Source organism: Meriones unguiculatus, chromosome 8 (assembly GCF_030254825.1).
Source record: "Meriones unguiculatus strain TT.TT164.6M chromosome 8, Bangor_MerUng_6.1, whole genome shotgun sequence".
Classification (NCBI taxonomy): Eukaryota; Metazoa; Chordata; class Mammalia; order Rodentia; family Muridae; genus Meriones; species Meriones unguiculatus.
Genome location: NC_083356.1, coordinates 79,130,325 through 79,153,092, shown reverse-complemented (window position 1 = coordinate 79,153,092; position 22,768 = coordinate 79,130,325). Strand labels below are relative to the sequence as shown.

The 22,768-nt window shown below is 38.4% G+C and overlaps 1 protein-coding gene across 5 annotated transcripts in view; it reads left to right on the top strand.

The window, feature by feature from the left end:
• The window catches only part of Strbp (spermatid perinuclear RNA binding protein), a 118,965-nt gene that overhangs the window by 83,790 nt on the left and 12,407 nt on the right, over positions 1-22,768 (top strand). For 3 of the 5 annotated variants that reach the window (XR_002476304.2, XR_009593833.1, XM_021633345.2), the window contains exons 11-17: positions 1,220-1,312; positions 1,891-2,090; positions 7,192-7,350; positions 8,857-8,991; positions 9,415-9,555; positions 13,402-13,525; positions 18,039-18,083. Coding sequence is in view for 3 of the 5 variants with exons in the window: in XM_021633345.2 (XP_021489020.1) it covers positions 1,220-1,312; positions 1,891-2,090; positions 7,192-7,350; positions 8,857-8,991; positions 9,415-9,555; positions 13,402-13,525; positions 18,039-18,083 (897 nt within the window). In the remaining 2 variants the exon portion in view is untranslated. Of the gene's footprint in view, positions 1-1,219; positions 1,313-1,890; positions 2,091-7,191; positions 7,351-8,856; positions 8,992-9,414; positions 9,556-13,401; positions 13,526-18,038; positions 18,084-20,451; positions 21,417-22,768 lie in introns of those variants that run through there. The other 2 variants (XM_060390069.1, XM_021633343.2) reach the window with 1 other exon arrangement.

Here is a 22,768-nt window from a genome sequence, read left to right as displayed (position 1 = left end):
CATTAATGTTCTTGAACAAGCTGATGTCCTTTCCTCTCTTTCTCTTTTGAAACTTGAGCAACAAAGCTCCTCCTTATGCCTGGGAACATTGCTAATTGGTTGCTTTATCCAACATTTGTATTAGTATTAGTTTAGGTTTCTTTCCATTATGTTGTTCTTAAGTCTCATGTTAAGATACGTTATAAAATAGAAGCCAAGTAGAAACTGCACCTTTGAAGTGAAGTTAAGGATACATAAAAAATATATATGCAAATAGGCAATAATATTCAGTGTTCTTCTGATTAAGTAGGAAGTTGATAATGGGAGAAAAGCCTCATAGAAAACTGTAAATAAAATTCTGCAGAAGACTTAAAGAGGCAGAAGACTTACAATTTGATGATCAGATTTATAAAAGCATAAGTTTTAATATATTGACAAGCAATTTAGAAATACTTAAAAAGATAGATGAATTTTTCTATATGTAACTGCTTTTAATCATTTGATACATAGATGACAGACTTCTTGTTCATGTTCATAACATATGTGAGTATGTGCCATTCTAGACTGTTTAGTCTCTGTACTAAAGTATCTTAGGCTGGGTAACTCATAAATGATAAAGGGTTATTACTCAGTTATGCAAGCTGGAAGTCTAAGCTCAAAGCTCCAGCAGAGTTGATGTTTGGGATGTCTGTTAGTGGTCCTTCTCCCCCCCCCCACCCCCCCTTTTTTTTTTGAGACAAGGTCTCACTATTTAGCTCTGGCTGCCCTGGAATTCATTATGTAAAACAGGCTGACCTCAAAGCTACACAGACCTTCCTGTCTCTGCCTCCCTAGTACTGAGATTAAAGGTTTGCGCCATCACTGCCCAGCATTTGGTAATAGTGCATTTCTTACAGATGGCACCTGCTATGTCTCCATCTCTTTCAGGCATATTTTACAAGCTCACTAATGCTCATTAAGATTTTGCCTTTCACAAAACCTTTCTCTCATTGCATAGGGAATTAAGATTCAGCATATGAACTTTAGGAGGACAGAAGAACCAGATCATAGCATGCACATAGACAATGAGCATACCTGAATAAATACAGAATAGGTATTTATAAAAATGATAATAAATGGTTTCAAAAGAACATTGTACATTCTAGATGGTATTTTAACTGATCTTTTTTTGAGATTTTTCCAGTCATATTAAATAGGATTATTGTTTTAATTGACAGTGAAGATCTGTAATTGTTTGTAGGTGCTGGGTCTTCAGCTCTAAAGAGGCCATTTGAAGATGGATTAGGGGATGATAAAGATCCCAATAAGAAGATGAAACGAAACTTAAGGAAAAGTATGTAAATCCTTTATTCTTATTGGGGGAACTAAAGAAAGTTTATAGCTTCAGAAAAATAAGAAAGGAAGAGTTTCATTGACTTAGAATTTTAAGAATAGACCTTAGTTGACAAAATTGGTAAATGAAGAATTTTGAGTTTCTAAGTTACATTGCTTAAGACATCAGTATTGACAAATAGATATTAATGTGACATTTTTTTCCATCATATTAGCATAAGAAATTTAAAGACTACTCATGGGGCTCGAATTTGTATTTCAAAAACTATCAATGTTTTTAAACATGTGAGAAATTTAAAAACATTTCTTTAGATTTATTTTATACCTATGAATGTTTTGCTTGCAGATCAGAAGAGGGTATTAGGTACGTAGAGTTAGAGATGTGGTGAGCCTCCATGTGGGTGCTGGGGACTGAACCTAGGTCTTCTGCAACAGTAACGAGTGTTCTCACCTTCTGATCCATCTTTCTATACAATCACAGGGGGAATTTTTAGTGATTAATAGGAGCTACAGATGTATAGTTTGAAGTAGAATGGCTTTCTAAGCTAATTTTCAATCTAATTTCTCTTTCTTTCATAGTTCTGGATAGTAAAGCAATAGACCTTATGAATGCACTAATGAGATTAAATCAGATCAGGCCTGGGCTTCAGTATAAGCTTTTGTCACAGTCTGGCCCAGTTCATGCCCCAGTCTTCACAATGTCTGTAGATGTGGATGGCACAACATATGAAGCCTCAGGACCATCCAAGAAAACAGCAAAGCTTCACGTGGCGGTGAAGGTACAGTATTCTTTTACTGACTTTCTTTGTTTTGTTCTGATAAAGTACTTACCTGTGTCTTTAAGGAAAATAACGTAGAAACTTCTCACCTGTGTATCACATTTGTTTTGTGACGTAATATATGTTAATTGCATGTAATTTATAAAATAAAGAAAAATAAGTCTGTAATAGCATATATGTGAGGAAAAGATAATATTTATATATGATACATTGCTCATGTTGATGCTGTGTTCTTGAGAATATTTTTGTAGGGAATAGTATTAAAGATTTTGGAGCAATGATGCATGTAGACAAAGCCTAAATAATGAAATCTCTCAATAAATACATTTGATTTATTGTAGATAAAACCCGAAATGTTACAGATCATGCATGTGCATTGAAAACTGATAACTTATTTAAATTCTCTCATAAGAGTATATGATGTTGCCGGTGCAGGGGCACACACCTGTAATCCCAGCACTGGGGGAGGCAGAGGCAGAGGCAGATGGATCTCTGTGAGTTTGAGGTCAGCCTGGTCTACAAGTCCAGGACAGCCAAGGCTACACGGAGAAACTCTGTCTTGAAAAAAACAAAAACAAACAAAGAAGAGTATATGGTGTAAAATAGTCTGTTTTTGTGAACATTACATTTGCTGAAATACTATTAAAGTAGATGCTAGATGGTAAGGTAACCACTATGGAGTTTAATGTAGATAAGATGGCGACACAGCACATACATGGAAAGTGTATAAATATTAGATCAGAAAAAAACTGGAAAAATATTAACAATGTGAAAAATATTCTGCCGTTTTAAAATAAGTTTGGTTGTTAAGTGTGATGAGGGTATGAGTTTAAAATGAGACTGTGACTAGAACCCAAGGGTTTCAGACTAAAAATTAGAGTTTGGAAACTGTTCTAGTTGTTTTATTGCTGTGATAAAGACCATGACTAAAATCAGTGTGAGCAGAAAAAGGTTTATTTCACCTTACTCCTTACATAGAGTCCATCGTGAAGAGAAGGGAGAGCAGAAATCTGGAGGGAAGAATTGAAGCATACACTGAGAGGTTAATCTTAGAGAAGCATTGTCTTGATTGAGGTTCCCTCTTCCCAGATGACATAAACTAGTGTCAAGATGACAAAACCAAAACAAAACTCACTAGTGCAGATGAGCTGTACTGTATAACCTTTCGAGAATGAACCACAAATTTAAAACTGTATTCTGCAACAAGTAAAACAAAAAGCTTGTGAAATCAGCTATGACATAAGACTAGTCAGTTGATTCTGAGAGTCACAGTTATGTTGGTTTTATGGGTTAAGTGGACATTTCTTCTTGGGTAGATCTTCACAAAATTGGATACCAGTATCTTCTTTTTACCCTATGATAGTAGCCTTATAGCAACTTGTGGTAAAATTTGCAGGTTTCTTGGTATAGTGTTTCTGTTAATTTTCTTGAGAATTTTAAGCTCAGTTGATGTGTTTAATAGGTTTGTTTTCTAGATACTTATGCTTATTTTAATAAACTGATTTTACTTATTTTTGTGTTGACATTGATTTCAAAAAAAGTTTGGTTCTGTTGGAGAAAGTAGAATATTACAGTTGTTAAGTAGGTAAAAATAGATTTTATACTGGAAGTATTACAGTGAGGTTGTAGTGAGGAAAATACCTCAGGATATAACTGAACTTAATTTTCATTCCACATTTATAGATCAGAGGGGGATGAATGGGTGGGGGTGGGAGATTACTAAGTGGAAACATGAGGATTAAAGCAGGATTTCTGGTTAAACAAAAGTAGAAGGATTTCCTTTTAAAAGGGCTGTGTGTGTGTGTGTGTGTGTGTGTGTGTGTGTGTGTGTGTCTTTGTGACTGTACGAGTATATACACATGTGTATGTGGAGACCACAAGAGTGCTTTGGATGCTCTCTTATCACTTTCTGCTTTATTCTTTTGAGGCAGGGTCTATCCCTGAATCTGGGGTTTGCATATTCTGGGCTATGCTGGAAGCCAGCAAGTCCCACCCATCCTCTTGTCTCTGCCCCACATGGAGCTGAGATTACAGGTATGTGCAGGATGCTGTGCATGTTACATGGTGCTAGGATCCAAACCCAGGTCTTCACTGTTGTGCAGCAAGAAACTTAACTCCTGTACCATCTGTTTAGCCCCTAAGTAGCAGGATTCTTTCTGAAGGCAGGCCAGGGTAATTGGACGTCATATGTGAGGTGAGAGGATTTTGTCAGATGCTGTGAATGATTTACTAGGAACAGAACCAACTTAAATATAACAGGATTCCTGCTTCAATGGGCTATTGGGAATAAGGACCAAGGATGGAGCCTAATTTAAGAAATGTTCTAGAGAATCCTAGCTAGAGTTTGGTCAAGAAAAGTTTTACCAATTATAGAGAGCTGAGAACTCTTCACTGCTGACTTCTGTAGCCCATGCTAGTACTCTGAGGTATGTGATAGAAAATGACTCAAAATTTCTTGTTAGTTCTGTCCCTTATCTGTCAACCCTCCCTCTAGATTGAATCAAGAACTTCATGTATGCAGGTAAGAGCTCTACTTCTGAGTGATGCCTCTACCTTTTATTAGTTATTTTAAAGGTTTATGTATTTTTATATGTTTTGCCTGTGTGTGTATGTGTGTACTGGTGCCTGCAGTGGTCAGAAGAGAGTGCTGGGTCTCCTGGACCCAATTATAGGTAGTTGTGAGCCACTACTTGGGTGTTAGGAACCTAACCCAGGACCTCATCAAGTTCAGCCAGTGCTCTTAATGGTTGACGCTCTTTCCTGCCCTTATCTGTTATTTAAAAATAGTGTTAGGTATCTATTTGTATTGAAAGTGGATAGTGAGCCAGGCAGTGGTTGCGCATGCCTTTAATCCCAACACTCAAGAGGAAGAGGCAGACAGATGTCTCTGAGTTCTAGGCCAGCCAGGGCTACACAGAGAAACCCTGTCACTCTCTCTCTCTCTCTCTCTCTCTCTCTCTCTCTCTCTCTCTCTCTCACAGAGAAACCCTGTCTCTCTCTCTCTCTCTCTCTCTCTCTCTCTCTCTCTCTCTCTCTCACACACACACACAGGAAAGTGGATACTATATCTTTCATGAGATAATATATCACTTTTAAGAACTATTTGTAAGTGTGCTGAATTGTGTTGCTGTCTTAATAAGTAAATGACTGAAGACAAGTGAGGAAAGCAAAGAAGTTGTACTAAATAATTAGCATTGCAGTTTTATATCGTCTATGTTAAGCTGGAAAGCATTCTCTCCCATGCTGTAATTCTGAGATTTGAACTTAGGGCCTGATAATCCTAGTCCAGTGCCCTAGTTCTGATACAACATCTCTCTATTTGCCTTTTTACTGGAGGAAACAAGCCCTGTTAATGGTGATACTTACCTTTTGACCTGCAATAAGGCATTATTAATGTTAGTTTTGTACCCAGGGCTCTTGTCCAGGTGAGGTTTCTCAGGGAGAGCATTATTTACAGGACTCAAAGGAGCAGGTATTTTCTCTATGAGATAATGATGTGAATAACCAAATGTTAATCAATTATTAGTGTACATAGTGTAAAGTGCTATCTGAGTACTTTCAGAACTTAAGATATTAAAAGAGGTTCTTGGTTTTTTGCCAAATAAACTCAAGGAATTTATTTAATGACAAGAATGCCAGGTTCCCCATATGTGAATTGGATGAGTTAATTTCAAATTTGCTTTGAACAGAGTTCAACTTTTAAAAGCCCCCTCTTTTGTTTGGAGTATTACTGTTTTATCTACATTAGTAAACTATTTTCTACAGGTGCCATTTTCTGCAAAGACTGCTTTTTTTATGTTTTTTGGCTTTTTTTTAAAAGAAGATTTATTTATTTATACATATGAACACTCTATTTGCATGCCTGCATGACAGAAGAGACCATCAGATTCCATCATAGATGGTTGTGAGCCACCATGTAGTTGCTGGGAATAGAACTCAGGACCTCTGGAAGAGCAGACAGTGCACTTAACCACTGAGCCATCTCTCCAGCTCCCCAAAGACTGTTTTGGTGTTTTTTTTTTTTTTTTTTTTTTTTTTTTAATTTGGCCACTGGAACAGCTTTTGGAATCACCTGTTGAGTACGGTTGGTGTAATGGAGAAATAGCACATGGCTTACATACTCCAGCAACCGAAAGCTCATCTTTTAGACTCTACTGCTAAATCCGTGGACATAGTGTTTTAATTAAAGTCTGAGAGAATAGCTTAGTGATGAGTGTGTAATAGCCTGGCACGGCCTTGAAAGAAAGCAAAAATGCTTTAATCAGTAACTCACAAACTGGTATTAACCTATTTTAAAAGATACTAGTGAATTCATTCTCTTGTTTATTGGAAAAGCAGTATAATCTGGAAGGGGAGGGGTAAAAGATTGATTTACATGTTTGTGCACATACATATTTGCATACAAATACATATAGGCATTGTAAAAGCTTTGTTTCAGAAAACCGAGAAACCCTAGAACTATAAGACTATGAAACCTTGAGAGAGATGTATAGAGTGGAACACAGCTGGAAATTGTGGTTCTTCGGGCAAACTGATTTAAAGGTAAAACACAAAGGCAACCAAATACAACAGGACAAAGCAATAGCAAAAAACTCTTAGTTCCATCCCTTGGCCAATTTTTCTTCATGGTTGTGTCATAGAATTTAGAAGTCTGCTGATCCAGTCTTCCTCTTTTGCAGATAGAGAAATTGAAGACCAGAGGAGAGTGATAGGATTAAACTTTTAAGTCTTCTTTCTAGTTTACTTTTTTTTTTTAGGTGCTATTTGATTCTCCTCATTTTTCCTTGTTTGAGTTTGACTGTGCTGTATGTTCTCTTTACTGTTCACCTTCGAATTAAATGAACTAACAACAGCTTTAGGCTTGAATTTCTGAAGTCTTTAAGCTAGGTACTCTGAGGACTTGTTCCTGTTTTCATGCAGTGCTCTCCTGGATCGTGGACTGGACTGGACCAAGCACTTACATATGTAGCACCATTCTTGTTCTTCACAGGTGTTTCAGGAAACTAAGTGTTACAGATTTTAAAAGTTTCTGATCAGAATTTCAGCTGTTCTTTTTCATCTTTGGTAACAGTAAAAATGTGTTTTAATGGAATTTGTACAGGTTTTACAGGCAATGGGATACCCAACAGGTTTTGATGCAGATATTGAATGTATGAGTTCCGATGAAAAATCAGATAATGAAAGCAAAAATGAAACAGTGTCTTCAAACTCAAGCAATAATACTGGAAATTCTACAACTGAGACCTCCAGTACCTTAGAGGTATACTTGAGTCCTTTTCTTCCTTAGAATAAAGTAGTATGAGTACTGTGGAAAACCTTAGAGCTATGTCTCATAGAGGCATGTATTACTAATACTCTGCTTTATTTCTTTGAGTGGTGCTAGATCTTTTGCACAGTAGGCAAACACTTCATCACTCTGCCACAGCTGGAGTTCTCTATTTGCTTTTTTGTTTTGTGTATTTTTGAGACTGGACTTCTAGTAGTCTGGGGCTGGCTTCCTCCAACACCCTGTATAGCTGAGGTTGACATTGAACTTGTAACTCTCCTGCTTCTACCTTCTAAATGCTGGGATTACAGGAGCATTACCACAACATTTGGCTCTTTGACCTTTATTGTGCCCAGATTTATTTCTGAGTATATTCATGAAGGCATTTACATGTAGCTTTACATCTTGATCTTCTTTAATGAACTAAAAAGAATGTCACCACACCTATGTGAAAAGTAGATACACCTTAATTTAATAGCGTACTGGCCATGGAAATTACTTCTAGAATGTCATAATTATAATGTGTCAAAACTCTCAGTAATAACCAAAGGATAAAAACCTAAAAGATCTACTGGAATAAACTTTTCTTTTTTTTTTTTTTTTTTTTGAGGTGTTTGCTAAACTGAGGTACATGAGGATGTGCATAAGTTCACTATTTAATGTGTGAATCCCACAGGAGGGTATAGCATGCCCACTGTGTATTTCATAATAGTCATTCCTGGACTGTTAATTAGTCGCCCCAGAAAATAGAATAGGATGAGTCTAAGTACTGAGTATGTACAGTATGTCAAGAGGAGCTTCTGTTAATTGTGTTCTCTCTAAAGAATTGGCTTTGAAATAATAGCGAGAACTCACATTTTATGTATTTGAAGAAAGGTATTTATTGGGTATTAAGGAAGCACATACACATAGCAGACATACAGAGAAAAAGGCTCTCTACAAAGTGAGATTTCATCTCAGCAGCTCAAAACAGAAGGTAATCCCTTTTCTTGTGTTTCTACAGCAGGCATCTGCTCTGTAACACAGTTTTACAGTGATGAGACCAGGGAATAACTGCCTTTATTGTTATTTCTAAAATTACAATCCATAGTCTGTAGTCTATTGTTTTTATAGTAGGTCTTTAGTTTAGAGGGACTGCATATCTAAAGTTAAAAAATGGTGAGCCTTCAAGTCATCAAGCAAATTCCAGTCTCTGCTTTGTTAGTTACTGGCAGTGTTAGAACACGAACAGTATAGCTCAGACCCTGGAGTTTTGAATGCAGCAGTCCTGCTTCAAAAGCAGGTTGTTGAGTTGACTACAGTATTACTGCTTACAGAGTTTCCCCACCTTTGATAATGTTTTGCCACCAGGAGATTCATTTTAGCCCTTAAATGTTTTAAAGTTTTAAATTAATTAATGTTTTAAATGAATTCATGAGCTTACCTTTTAGCATATTTATATCAAAAGGAAATTCAGTGTTTTGAAGTCTTAATTCAGTCTTTCTTCTCTGTTCCTTTCAGGTAAGAACTCAGGGTCCTATCCTCACAGCAAGTGGCAAAAATCCTGTGATGGAGCTCAATGAAAAAAGAAGAGGTCTCAAGTATGAACTCATCTCAGAGACTGGTGGAAGCCATGACAAGCGCTTTGTAATGGAGGTGTGTACCTAGATATATGCCCACCTTTTTTTTTTTCTTTTCTCACAGACATCAGACAGTAAAAAGCATTCTAGACTTCCATTAGCTTTTATTATTGTAAGAACACTATTCAGTATTTTCTTCATGTATTTTTTTAAAAAAAACCTTTATTTTTTATTTTTTTTTTAGATTTGTTTATTTTCTGTTTTGCCTGCATGTGTGTATGTGTATGTATATCATTGGTTTGCCTGTTGGATCCTCTGAAACTGGAATTACAGATGGTTGTGAGCCACAGTGTGAGTGCTGAGAGTTGAATGTTGGTCCTTTGCAAGAGCATCAAGTGCTCTTACAGTTAAGCTGTCTCTCCAGCCCTGTGATGTCTTGGAATTAAAAGCACACGGAGGGAGTTGTCTGAGATAACATACATGCTTTCTTTAATCTCAGGTAGAGGTAGATGGACAGAAATTCAGAGGTGCAGGCCCAAACAAGAAAGTGGCCAAGGCAAGTGCTGCACTAGCTGCCCTGGAGAAGCTCTTTTCTGGACCCAATGCAGCAAATAACAAAAAAAAGAAGATCATTCCTCAGGTATGAGTTAAGCAACCTTTGTAATACTCTCAAATTTCCTGCTTATTCGCTGTTTTAATTTTAATTTTTTTAAACCCAGCACTTGGGAAGTAAGGCAGGCAGATAGATCCCTGTGAATTTCAGGTCAGCCTAGTCTGTGTATCAAATTATAAACCAAACAGGGCTACATATTTATTTGCGTCTCTCTGAATGCATGCCACATGCTACAGAGCCCAGATGAAGGTGTGGGATCCTCTGAAGGGAGAGTTGCAGGTGATATAGGCAGTTGGTAGCCACCAGAAGTAGATACAGGTAACCAAACTCAGAGCAGTAAGCACTCTTTAACTGCTGAGCCATTTCCCTCCCCCTCCCATGTTTTCAGTTGATATATAAGGTAATGGGTTTCATTGTGACATTTTTATACATGTTTGTCAGTGTACTTTGTTTTTCTCCCAACCCATTGCCATCTCTGTTCCTGTGCTCTGAAATTTAACATAAACAGAGAGAACAACATGTTCCTTCAGTTCCTCACTGTTAAATATTTCTTCTACTTTTTTTTTTTTTCATTTAGCTTTGCTTTGGGAAGGTAGCTGGGTTGGTTGGTTGACTGGTAGGTTGGATTTTTGAGACAAATTCTCTTTCCATAGAACATGCCAGGATTTAACTTAACAGGCCTATCTTTAACTTAGGATTCTATTGCCTCGGCCTCCAAGTATTGGGATTCTGGGTACACACCACCATGCTCAGCTCTATTCTATTTTTCGTAGATGTCAGTCATTATTTATTTCCTCTGTAACTATTTTTGGCTGATGAGAAAGTGTAGAGGTTGTGGAAGACAGATTAACCGAACTGTGTTTCTGTTTCTTTTTCTGAGATTATAGATGGTCCTCTACTCTAGCCTTCCAGAAGTGGGACAATCACTAGTTTCTTTTTAACCCCCTGGCCTTAACAATAATTGTAGTTAAAGTGAGATTGCTGCCACATGGCAAATGGATTTCTCAGTAGGTAGAGTTCCTCCTAGTCTGCTGCCATCCATCCAACCCAGTTGCAACACAAGCAGGGTTAGCATGGTTCCCATAACCCCACAGCCACCTTGTATAATACAGGATAGGCTTTTTTTTTTTTTTTTTTTTTTAAAGAAAGCTTTTCTGGTTGAACTATGTAAACTACAGTGATACCAGTGTTACACATTAAAAAAAAAAAAAGATTTATTTATTATGTACACCTGCATGCCAGAAGAGGGCACCAGATCTCATTATGGATGGTTGTGAGCCACCATGTGGTTGCTGGGAATTGAATTCAGGACCTCTGGAGGAGTAGCCAATGCTCTTAACCTCTGAGTCATCTCTCCAGCTCCCCAGTGTTATACACTTATTAAATGGAACCCTGTATTTACTGGGTTTATTATTTACAGGGTTCCCTAAATAATAGGGGAAAAGTTTAGTTTTTGAGTCAAAGAAACAGTTGGACTTGTTCTTCTGTCATTGCAGCCATCCCCCGACCCCACAGCTTCCCTCTGTACTCTGCAAAGCTATATGTTCTTATGTTAGAATACACATTAATTTCCTTGATTGTAACTATTTTTAGAAGTCTCCTGCTTTGAAAATGGAAGAGTAGGTAATTCCTATTAGGCAGTAGAAAATGTATTTTCCTTGGTTTGGGATCTAATTTGAAACTGTCGTACAGTGAGATTGGCTGCCTAAGTTTTCCAGGCATTGTCTTAGAGAGGGAGAGGGTGCTCTGCAATTGTCCAGCAATGACTCTGTTGGTGGGGGCTTAACAAACTTAGGGCCTCATGAATCCGTAAACAGGCACAAAGTAAAAACAGCAGTGATTTTAATTCATGGTTGTTTAAGGTGAGATCATCTAGTTAGCAACTGATTAATCCAGGGGCCAGAGGGTAACTGCTGCTGGTGCCTTTTTTATTCAAGTGTGGTAACTTCTCCATAAACTTTCCAGATGGCAGTGGAGGGCTTTCCATGTGACACTGACTCATCAGGGGTCTGTCTCATTAGGGTGGGGAAGGCATGGTGGCAGGCTGGCTCAGTGTAGCCACATCAGGAAGCAGAGAGCAAGGACAGAATCCCATTTTAAACCAGGGGTTCTGTCGCAAAAGGCCATAGACATTTTGTTGCATGTTTCATCCACCTCGACATTTGGACATTTGTATTCACTTAAATTTCTTTCATCAGTTATAATTAACACTACTCATATTTAAGGATTCAGCATGGAAGCAGAGAAAACTAACAAAAATAAGTAGAATTTATGATTGAATAGTATTTAATTATAGAGGTCTACATATACAAAATAAGATTTTTTCAGTTCTGGATTAAGTAGAAATATCATTATCAGCTTGTTTTGTTTTTCCCATGTGAGGCATCCCATATTTTAGTATTTATAAAGCCTGTATTGAGAGGCTGGAGCAGTGACTGCTCAGTAGTTAAAAGCACTTGTTCTTGAAGACAACTTGTATTTGGTTCCCTGCACCTTCTTGGTGGTTCCAGTTCCAGGGAACCTGATGCTGTTTTTTGACCTCCACAGGCACCAGTAGTGTATATGTAGTGTGCACACAAACACACATGCACACATGCTGTTCTTTCAAAATAAAATAAATTAATCTTTAAAGTATTTATTTATTAGATAATGAAGTTTGTTGGTGGTAACATAAACTAGATCTGACCCTGCAGTCAAATATGATTATGTTGAGCTAGACTGTGTGTTTAAAAAAAAATTTTTTTTAAACTCATTTTTGGAGAATTGCCATACTAGAAGCCATAAAATTCATGTGCTTAGTAGCCAAGAAGCAATGTTTTATGTATGGCTTGGCTAATTTCAGCAAAAAGAGAAGTGGCTGTGTGTACATCCATTTTACCTTGGAAGTTTCTTATGGCTGGTCCGAGCTGAGGTGTGGTTCTTGCATGTGAGAGGAGCTTACCAGATGGCGTGCTTAAAGCTTGGTGTCACCTGCTGTGTGCTTTGCCTTTGGGGGATCCTAGTAGTCTCTAGGTGATACTTTGTGTTCCCCCCTTTCTCCTAAGCTTGAGTTTTTATTGCATTTTTGTACTGAAAAAGTATATGTAGTATTTGAAACTAGACAGAACTTGATTTTCTGAAATGTTTCATGTGGGGAAAGAGCATGTTGGTGTCTGTTTACCCATTGCTGCTTCTACTATAAGAGAAGCAAAGTAGGTCTTATCCTTATTTTATAATTAATAGTGGAGATTGACTGAGAGCGATGATGTGATGTCATCAGTGTTGCCTGGCATTTGAAGCAAGTTGGGGTTCCAAGTACCGTTTTACTTAATGATTAATACTCACAGACATAAGCACATGTATTCATAGGGCAGAAGAAACAGGTTCAAAGAAATCCCAGGACCACATAAAGTCATAGATTAGGGACTGGCACCTGCATCTTTGGTCTTCCTGTCTTAGTCTGTTCTTTTGTTTTTGTTTATTTTTCTTTCCTTAAACCACATTCAAGTTCAGAGGTCATTCTAGGTAGTTTATTGCTGGAGTATTTTCTGCTTCTGGGTGGAAATTTTTATAACAGTGTTTTCAGGTGCCTATAATTACTTTAGTCAGACCTAAAATGACTTTGTGTGTAATTTGACCACTCATATTTGTGTATCAAATGTTAACTATATCCCGGGTAATCCACCAGTGAAACATAGTTACTCAAATAATTTCATGTGTTCAGCACATTCTTCAGAAAAGTTCTTTAAGGTAAGTGTCATTTCTTTTTTTGCAGATGATCGATTGAAGAGTTTAACCATAGATGGCATACTGTCTCAGCTAAAGTGCCATAAGGAGGTGAGAGGCTGAGAGTTCTTTCTCTCTATGATGAAATTATTATTGATGTTATTACAGGCAAAGGGTGTTGTGAATACGGCAGTATCTGCAGCAGTCCAGGCAGTTCGGGGCAGAGGAAGAGGAGCTCTGACAAGGGGAGCCTTCGTGGGGACTACAGCAGCTCCCGGCTATATAGCTCCAGGTTAGTGTCACTTGCTAAAGGTCAAATAGCCTCTTTGATTCCAGGCCTCAAGAACACCTTTTCCTCATTGTCTAAAGTTTTATGTGAAAGTCTTTGGATATACTGTCCCTGTGTGAGAGGAACATACTCAACTTCAGCAGGGCTCGGCAGAGTAATCATAGCCTTTCTGCAGGGAGAAGAAAGGCTAGCCTATGGAGGAACATACTTTGACAGGAATCTATAAGTTATAAGGAATGCATAAGTTATGGTGCTTGGGCAGCATAGCAGGGTGTAGTCTGTGGAAGATATCACAATCATTCTTGGTTTACCAGAATTGCTGTGGAGCTTAATAGAGGTGAATCCTGGATTAATTAGCATTTGTGAAATTCAGTATTTGAGAACAGCCAAAGAAAAGATATGCAATACAAAAAAGAGAAAAGTGTGTGTGTGTGTGTGTGTGTGTGTGTGTGTGTTTATTAGGGAATTTCGGGTCAATACAGCTTATTTATCCAGAGCCAAATATTTCCATGTAAGTTATTTTACTTGTTCTTAATCCTTAGTGTTTTGTTGGGTACAAGTTAATTTTCAGGTAAGGTAGCCAGGTCTGGGTGAAGTAAGCAGCATAGTAATGACTTCGATACAGATACTAGCATTCTTGACGTTGTTGGCCTTTTGTTTTACCACATGGCTTAGGAAGATCCAGAAAGCTGCCCCCTTCTCTGCCTTCTGTTTAAATCCATATGTTGTTTTAGCCATGAATGTCCAGCCGGCTTGTTTTTCTTTTCTTTTCCTTTCTTTCTTTTTTTTTCCCCCCCTGTGTAGCCCTGGCTGTGCTGGAACTCGTTCTGTAGACTAGGCTGGCCTCCAACTCAAGAGATCTACCTACTTCTTCCTCCTGAGTACTAGGATTAAAGGTGTGTTCCACTTGGTCAGGCTGAGCTGCCTTGTTAAAGTGACGTTTTTTGTAGTGGTGGAGCAGTGAAAAATTTCACTTGACAAAATCATTTGTATTTGTTGACTAAAATGAAGTTTATATGAAGATTTGGTTTTACTCAAGTCTTAATTCTAAAGCTCCTTAGAGTTGTTTCAATATGCATATTTAGGAAGTTTTATGAACAATGTCTCTTTGGAATTCCGAGTTCATTCTGGTTACATCTCTGGATGAAATGTCTAATGAAGAGTTTTCTTGCTTTGAAACATACCATAGATTTTCCTCTTGTTCTGTTTACAGTGTGGAAGGTGAGGAGATGGATATCATGTCATGAGGCTGTAACAGATCTAGTCTGTAACCTGATGTAGTTGGCAGGTCCATGAAGGCTTCCCTGAAGCAGTGGCACTGGAATGCAATGTGGAGAGTTAGGACGTGTTAACTGAGAAGACTGGGATGAGGAACAAATTCCGTGTGTACAGACACACTACTATTGTAGGCTCGCTGGTTAGTGAGATGAGGCTCTTCTCAGGGCGGTAGTTATTGGAGATTTTCCCAAAAGGCAGGGAGCCTTAACTCTCTCAGAAAAGAGTACTTTATATAGTTTTGGCTTCTTTATTTCCCACATGGGATGACTTACATTCTGATTTATGGCTTGGATTTTGTCTTCGAATCTTTAAGTATAGTGGGAAGCCATCAAGGGTTTGAAGGTGAGAAGGGAAAAATTAGATGTTACTTATAAATATTACTCCTTCTATAGTGTAAAGAGTAGATAACGACAGATGTGAGCATCATGGCACAAGCTGGAAGGCTATTGTAGATGTGTTGCCCATATAGCAGACAGTAGATGGAAACTGGGAAATGAGGGGAGAATATAGATGGGTGACAAGATGTGAACAAATTATAGGAAGCAACATAGTTCATACGTGACATACTTAGACTGAAGAAGGAAGTTTCATAGGGCCCTGGCAAGGTTATTAGCCAGATGAACCAGGTGAGGGGGGTAATTGTGCCTTTGCATGCGATGAATGCTAAACTATATGTTAAAGGAAATAGACATGTACATCAGTTCAGTTTATGTCCAACATTAAGGTACATTTCTGTGTATCTCTTTCTTTATTAAAAATTAATAGCTTTAGGCTTATTCAGTAATGGGTACTTACTGAGATGAGTCTGTTTTTTGGTGGTGTGTTCCTTTGGGGCTCATAGCATCTGTCATTGTCAGGTCTAGTCCTTGCTTTCTGCTTGAAGGTTCTGCCGCCGTGTTTAGTACAGTGGTGATGGAGAGGGATGATGTCTGTGCCCTGCGTGTTGCGCCTCTTTTGTTTGTCGTACGCTGTTACTGTGACCGCTCTACAAGGCCTGTCTTCTGAAGCTGAAAAAACCAGACTAAAACAAAACTGCAAGAAAGGATTAGTTTTAGGTTAATCTCATCTTGAATGAATTTCTATCATTTGTGGAGTATCTTATGTTCACCGGGGGGTTGCAATAGGTGTTTTTACATGTACTTTACCTACCCCTGCCCACTTAGCTGCTGGATGTAACACAGGCTCAGAGAATCTAAGTTTAACTCAGAGATACCTTGCTAGTTAAAGCTCAGGATTAGAATCCTAATGGCCAACTTAACTGGTAGTAACTAGTAGTAACTGGTAACTAATAGGTTTTAATAAAACCTTTGACATTGTAGCTTAAGGAAATAGCTCTCATTCCCTGGAATACATTTATGAAATATGAAAGAAGATACAGACTTAAAAATCATTAATTTTTGTTTTGGCCTGTGCTACTTAGCTTTTCTTTGTTTCTCTTAGCTGTATTGTGTACTATTGAAATCTACAGTTTAGTGCGTACTGTGATTGAGTATACTGTCCCCAGTTTAATAGAGTCTATATTAGACCACAAAGTGAAGAGGGGTCATCTTTCTGGCATATCCTAGAGTGCTTTATATAAACTGAGCAAAGGTGATTAAGATCTAGCTTGTGGCCTAGTGGGTCCCGGAGAGTTGATACTTGATGCTAATCATGATGAGTCATTCTGAGCAGAGTAAGCATGCATCCTTAGAGAACAAATAGTTGTGATAGAAAGCGAAAAATGTAAATTTCAGTAGGGATTGATATAAGGTGCATGCGGTATACCTCCATATAGGGTTTCACCATAGTCCTGGCTGGCCTTGAATTACAGAGATCCCCTGCCTCTGCCTCCCAACTCTGAGATTAAAAGTGTATACCACCTTGCTTTGTTTCTATGCCCAGTTTGCTTTATTTCTATGTATTATTTTTTTTATTTTTTTTTATCAGTTACATTTTATTAACTCTGTATCCCAGCTGTGTCCCGATCCCTCATTCCCTCCCCGTCCCTCCCTCCCTCCCTCATCTCCACCGTGCCCCTTCTATGTATTATTTTGAGACAGGATCTTGATTCATAGTTGAGGATGCCCTGGAACCTTACTTTGTGCGGCTTAGGCTGGTCTCAAACTTGAACCCATGTGCATCAGCATCTGTGGTGCTGGGTTACTAGTGTGCACCACCAAGTCAAGAGCAGGTCCTCTGGGTCTTGGCCAAACCATTTCATATTTATACTTTTAAGTTTTTTTTTTTCCCAGAAAGATGAGAAATTGCAGTTTTTGTTAATATGGTGCTTACAACAATGCTATAAGAAGCTTGAGTTTTCCCATTTAAAAGATGGGAATATATGTGGCTGGAGAGATGGCCCAGTGGTTAAGACACTGTCTGCTCTGTCAGCCACATGGTGGCTCACAATCATCTATACTGAGACATGATGCCCTCTTTTGGTATGCAAGTGTGCATGCAGATGGAGCACTCTTATACATATAATAAATAATAAATCTTTAAAATAAAATATAGGAATAGGTCAAATTAGGTGCTCCTTTGTTTAAGGATGTGTTAGTAGTTAGTGCCAGGATTAATATCGCTCAGAAACATTTATGTTCTTAGTAGCTGTTACTTATTTTTTTTTTTTTTTTAATTGGCAAGAGACACTAGTATATCAGGTTACTAACTTGTCTGGGGAGACTCTGTATCCTGGGGCTAGGCACTCAGATCCCTTTAAGTCATGGATCTTATCATTGGGCTCATGACCTGACCCATACATGTACTTCAAGGAATTTGAGGCTGCAGCATGCTCTGTCACTATTTTCTAAAAGAACCCATGGAAAGTTGTGTGTTCCATCTTTGTGAAATTGGTAATTGCTGTGGTTCTAAGTATTTGGTTAGCAAATGCTGTTTATTCTGCTAGGTTTAGGTGATACAAAGATATGATTTGATCTCTTCTACTTTAGTGGGCCATAGAGACAAGTATAAGTTAGAGTACAGTGTAGAATTACGGGTGGAGGTAGTGGGAAAGAGAAGAAAGAGGGAGGGAAGGAAGAAGGGAGGAAAGGGGAGCAGAAAGTGCAAATAAACAGAACAAGAGGGGAGGAGAAAGATGTAAGTTAAGGAGATCTCTTGTCGGCCATAGTGTGAGGCTTCTGCAACTAAGCAGAACTGGGATTACCCTGTAGAGTGCTCTTGGCTTTCCAGAGTCTGGGGTGCTGCAGGTGGTGTTTGAAAACTGGGCCTGGATTAATTGCTGTCGTCTTCTTCCTGCCAGGTTACGGAACACCATATGGTTACAGCACAGCTGCTCCTGCATATGGTATGTATGCCTTCCTACTGATTCTTCTTCTTAGCAAATTTTTTTATGGCAACCCAAAACATAGTTTGTAACCAGGGTTTCAGTAAACAAGTTGGAGGATCTCAGATCTAAGCATTCTAGTGGCCCAACTTAAATTCCCTCTGAAAATGCCACAACCTTGTGGTTCTTGGTTTGGTTGAAGTTGCTCTTCTCTCTGCTTTGCCTGACTGGAGAACTGCTTGTTCTTATTGCCTGTTTCTGACCATATTGGAATTAAATATTTGAAGTAATTCTTCTTACAGCCAGCCTATACTCCATTCAAAGGCTACTGAAGGGCCACACCTATTTTCTAGCCCGGCTGCCTGCCAGTTATGAGGCCACATTGTTCATTTCTGTATGGAACTTTATGAATGTGGGTGATCTGAATTAAGAAAAGGAAGTCATCACTTCAAATTTGTACCCATTAGTGTTTGCTATACATTTTGCTTTGGGAATAGATAGATGTCATTGGTCCTACAAAGATGATGGGTTTGTTGCCAATGTTACCTGTTCCTTTTGCAGAAAGTCGGTAGCTGATGCTAGAAAATCCTAGGCATATTGCGTCTTTTCAAAATAAAAAATACCAGCAGATACATGAATGAACCCTAATGGCCCTTTGGATAACTTTTGAATGAGGTTTATGTGGCAATGGAGGCAGTAGGTTTGGAGTCAGTGATATGCTCTTAGACATCTTTCGTAACTCAGGTGCTATATGTTACGGAATCAACCACCATTTATAGGATGCTTGCTAGTGAGAGGTGGGGAGAGAGAGAGATTGAGAGAGAGAGAGAGAGAGAGAGAGAGAGAGAGAGGAGAGTGAGTCTGTGTCTCCACATGCCCCAAATGAGGTGTGCATGCACACAGAAGGTAAAGGTCCTCCATGCATCGCTGTCTGTGGCATGAATCCTCCACATGGGCTCAGCCCTTCACATTGTGCCTTTTCTCTTCACATATCAGCTTTACCATTTTTGTTTTGATGACAATTATAGGTCCTTAAGACATTGCTGTATTGAAGTGTAGATTCTGAATAGCTTGTCAAGGGTCAAACGTGTGCGGGAAGTTTTGTTTGGGCACAATACAGAGCCTAGACTTTGCCTGGTTGTGTTCTCTGGCACACTCATGTGGCCCAGGCTTTCCCATATTCTGAGCTAGAGTTAATCCCGGCTATGGGGGTTCAGGACTAGTCCAAATATATGGACCTATGTTTCCTTCTGAATTCAGACTGGCTCTTTTTTGTTTGACCATTGGTGTTTGCCCTTTCTCTAGCTTCTCAATGTCCTGAACACCTCATCCTGCCAGATTGGGGCCAGTTGGTTAACCTAGACACAGTACTCATGACTTAATTTGCTATATCTGAGTCTGTGTGTCAGTCATATAATAACAAGATGAATTCTATCAGAGCGTTGCTAGAGAGTTTTTCTTTAAAAAGTTTTGATTTTAGACTTTTCAGTTACATCCATGTTTTTCCTCAGTCTTTTTAATTTTTCTTTTCTGGTCCTTAACATTCTTTCACCCTGTGGCCTCTGAGCCTCAGAAGGCTCCTCTCTTTCATGTGCCATATAACTGACTTCCAAAGCTGGTGTAATTTGATGCCCCATTTTTCACATAAAAGATTTGGTTTTTAAATGTTACTGTGATGCAAATCTACTAAAACAGTGCTTTATTTTTGGCTGTAAGGTAAATATGTCTTTTGGCCTTTGTAAAGCTGTTGCATGTGGGGTTATCTCCCTCTGATCATCTGGTGCTCTTGAATACCTGCTGTTGCTGCTTTGTGATTTCTCCTAGGGTAAACATCAGCATAAGGACAGAGCCAGATTTCAAATCCTCCTTAGTATGCAGGAGTTTGTGAGGCCACAAGAACGTATTAATTACAAATTAAGAAAACAATTAATCTTTCCAGATTTGCCATGCCAAAATCAGTGGCAACCACTGAGAAGACAAACACCTGGTAGTGGCTCTGGTTGGAGCTGTTGTTCTGGGAGTTGAGGCCTGCACAGAAAGCCTTATATCTTGACATATTTTTCCTTTAATATGTCATGTGCCATATGCATTTCCAGAATCACTGTAGGACAAAAATGTTAAATCACTAGCATTGCTTTTGATCATTTGAATTCATGCCTGTTTACTCAGATGTCATTCTGAGTATCATTCTATGATATGGGGCTTTTTACTTCTGAGCAGAAAACATTATATATCAATACGGGAGAGCAATCGATTTGTGAGAGATTTGTGGGCCCCTTCCAAAATGTTATGAAGTGGACTGACTAATCTGGAAATGGTTAATGATAATTGTAAGAAATTTTTAACCTGAAATTTTTATTAGAGTCCTCTCCGTTTCTTTTCTCTGTAGGTTTGCCCAAGAGAATGGTTCTGTTACCCGTTATGAAATTCCCAACATATCCTGTTCCCCACTACTCATTCTTTTAGCAAATGATGGAAGCTCATTCCTATTGAACAATGCAGTACAATGCAGAATGCTAGAGAAAAAAGCCTTTTTATCCTGCTTTCTTTGAACACATACTTGATCAAAATTATTTGTAAAGAACATCTTTCCTACTTTTTGATTTTAACAAATGCAAAATCAGTTCTCTAAAACTTGAAAACAAACAAAAAGAAACCAGTTCTGTGAAATGGTACCTCATTCCTGGAAATAATTTATACCAGCCCCTTTGTTGTAGGGAAGTAAATCTAGCAGCTCAAAGTTGACGTTTTAAGAGAGTATCAGATTATGTAAAGTTAAATTTGTGAAGGATGTATAGAGTCTCAACACTGATCACAAATAAACTGCTTTGTTGTAACACAGAGTACTGCCTGGTTCCTGATGCAGTCACTGATTCGTAGCTGATTGATATGTGCTTGCCCCAGGGCACTTTAATTTGGGCTGTAGTTAATTTTTTTTTTTTAAACACAGTAGAAACTTTTCATTTAAACCTTAACTTTGTAAATAATGGATTGTGTAATTAAAGCCAATAAAATATGGGTTTGAATATTGTTTTAGCTTATTATTTTTGATATGTTTTGGTATCAAATTTCAAGGAATCGAAAACTAATAATAACTTAGCCCTAGAAACCCATTCATTTGTAAGCAAGCTGCTAAAACAAAGCAAAGATGATTGTCAGTTTGACTCAGTCTACTTTGTAAGCTCTTTGTACTCCAGTTGTACAAGGGCGTCCCCATGACAAGGTTACTTACATTCTGTTATCCCAGCATTGCTTATTAAAATGATGGCACCACCCAAAGATGGGGAAGGAAGATTGTAAATTATTTTAGTTTACGAATTTCCAAGTTAAAGAAAAATAAATTAATCAATCACCCTCTTTTGTTCTTGTGGCCTTCTTCACTCTGTAAGACTCTGTGTTCACTCCTTGACTTTTTTCATGAAGATAGAGGATTAGCAGTTTTTCTGGAATTCCTTAAAGGTTCTCCTTTCCTCTTCAATCATATCAGAATCTAAAGCAGCAACAGGATCCCCATAAAAACTCGCTCTCCGATTGTCCCAGTTCTCGTTGAGTGCTGCTGTGAAAAGTGACAGGTTTCAGCCATGGGTCAGCATTTACTTTTAAGACACCTGTATACACTGGTGGAAACTGGGAGTTGGTAACATTGTGCTGTTCTGTGAAGGGTGCAGACCCAAGTCTTCACTTGCATTCTCACCTTGTTTGGAAAGCTAAATGATGTTACTAGAAGGTAATGGTTTCATTAAGGTACTCACCCCGACTCAGGCAACAGTGGAGTCTTCTGCAGAAATTTATGTCACTATTAAAAAATAACTACTTTTATGTTGAATTTCCTTTTTAAAACCAAGCAGTGCCCATCACTTGAAAGTGATCTTTACTAAACTTATGTGCCAGGCTCCTTTGGAAGTGAAGATGAGATGGGCATGGAGGCACAAGTGCCGCAGCGCTGCTCAGATGTGTATTACGCAGTCATTTGTTTCTTCCCAGACCTTTGTTTTCGACTGTTGGTGGGTGATACTTTAATAAAACCTTGTCACTTGCTGGAAATAGCTTTAACTTGTCATTCTCATCATGTGTGTTAGTGGCAAGACATAACTGAGCAGGTCCCCTTTCAGCTGGGAATTTTCATGTTCATTGATTTGTTTTGCTGACCTATGGATGAAACAGAGCCATCACTGAGAAGAAAAAGCATGGCTGCAGTGTCCAGTTTTTATTAATCAAATATTTACAAGGGTTCTCTGTTTTTGGAAATACTATTAATTGGCAGTTGCAGTTGTTTTGTTATTTGAAATTGATCATCAAATTTGGACTCCAGGCTGGAATCTCCCTGGAGAATTTTCTTTAGAAAATACTTTTGCAGTCTCTGACTCTGCTTCATAACTCAACCCCTCTCTGATCGAGGAGGAGCTGTGCTGTTCTCCAACATGATGGCCGTCATTTCAAATGGTTCCTACCAAGTCTTCCCCCTTTCTTCTTACTTTTGTTGTTTGTTGGAAGTTACTAACCATGTTGTAAACCTGCCCAGTTGCTGCAAACTTTGACATTTCTCTGCTTTACTTAAAACAATGGAGCTGTCCACCCTGTGTTAGAAGTGGTAACCATGCAAGTTGAAGTCTTTAAATTCTGTAATGAATTAAGTGTCCTCCCACCTTTTTCCCTTCCCACCCTTCATTTTGTAATGAAAATTCCACTTACAGCTGAAAGAGCAG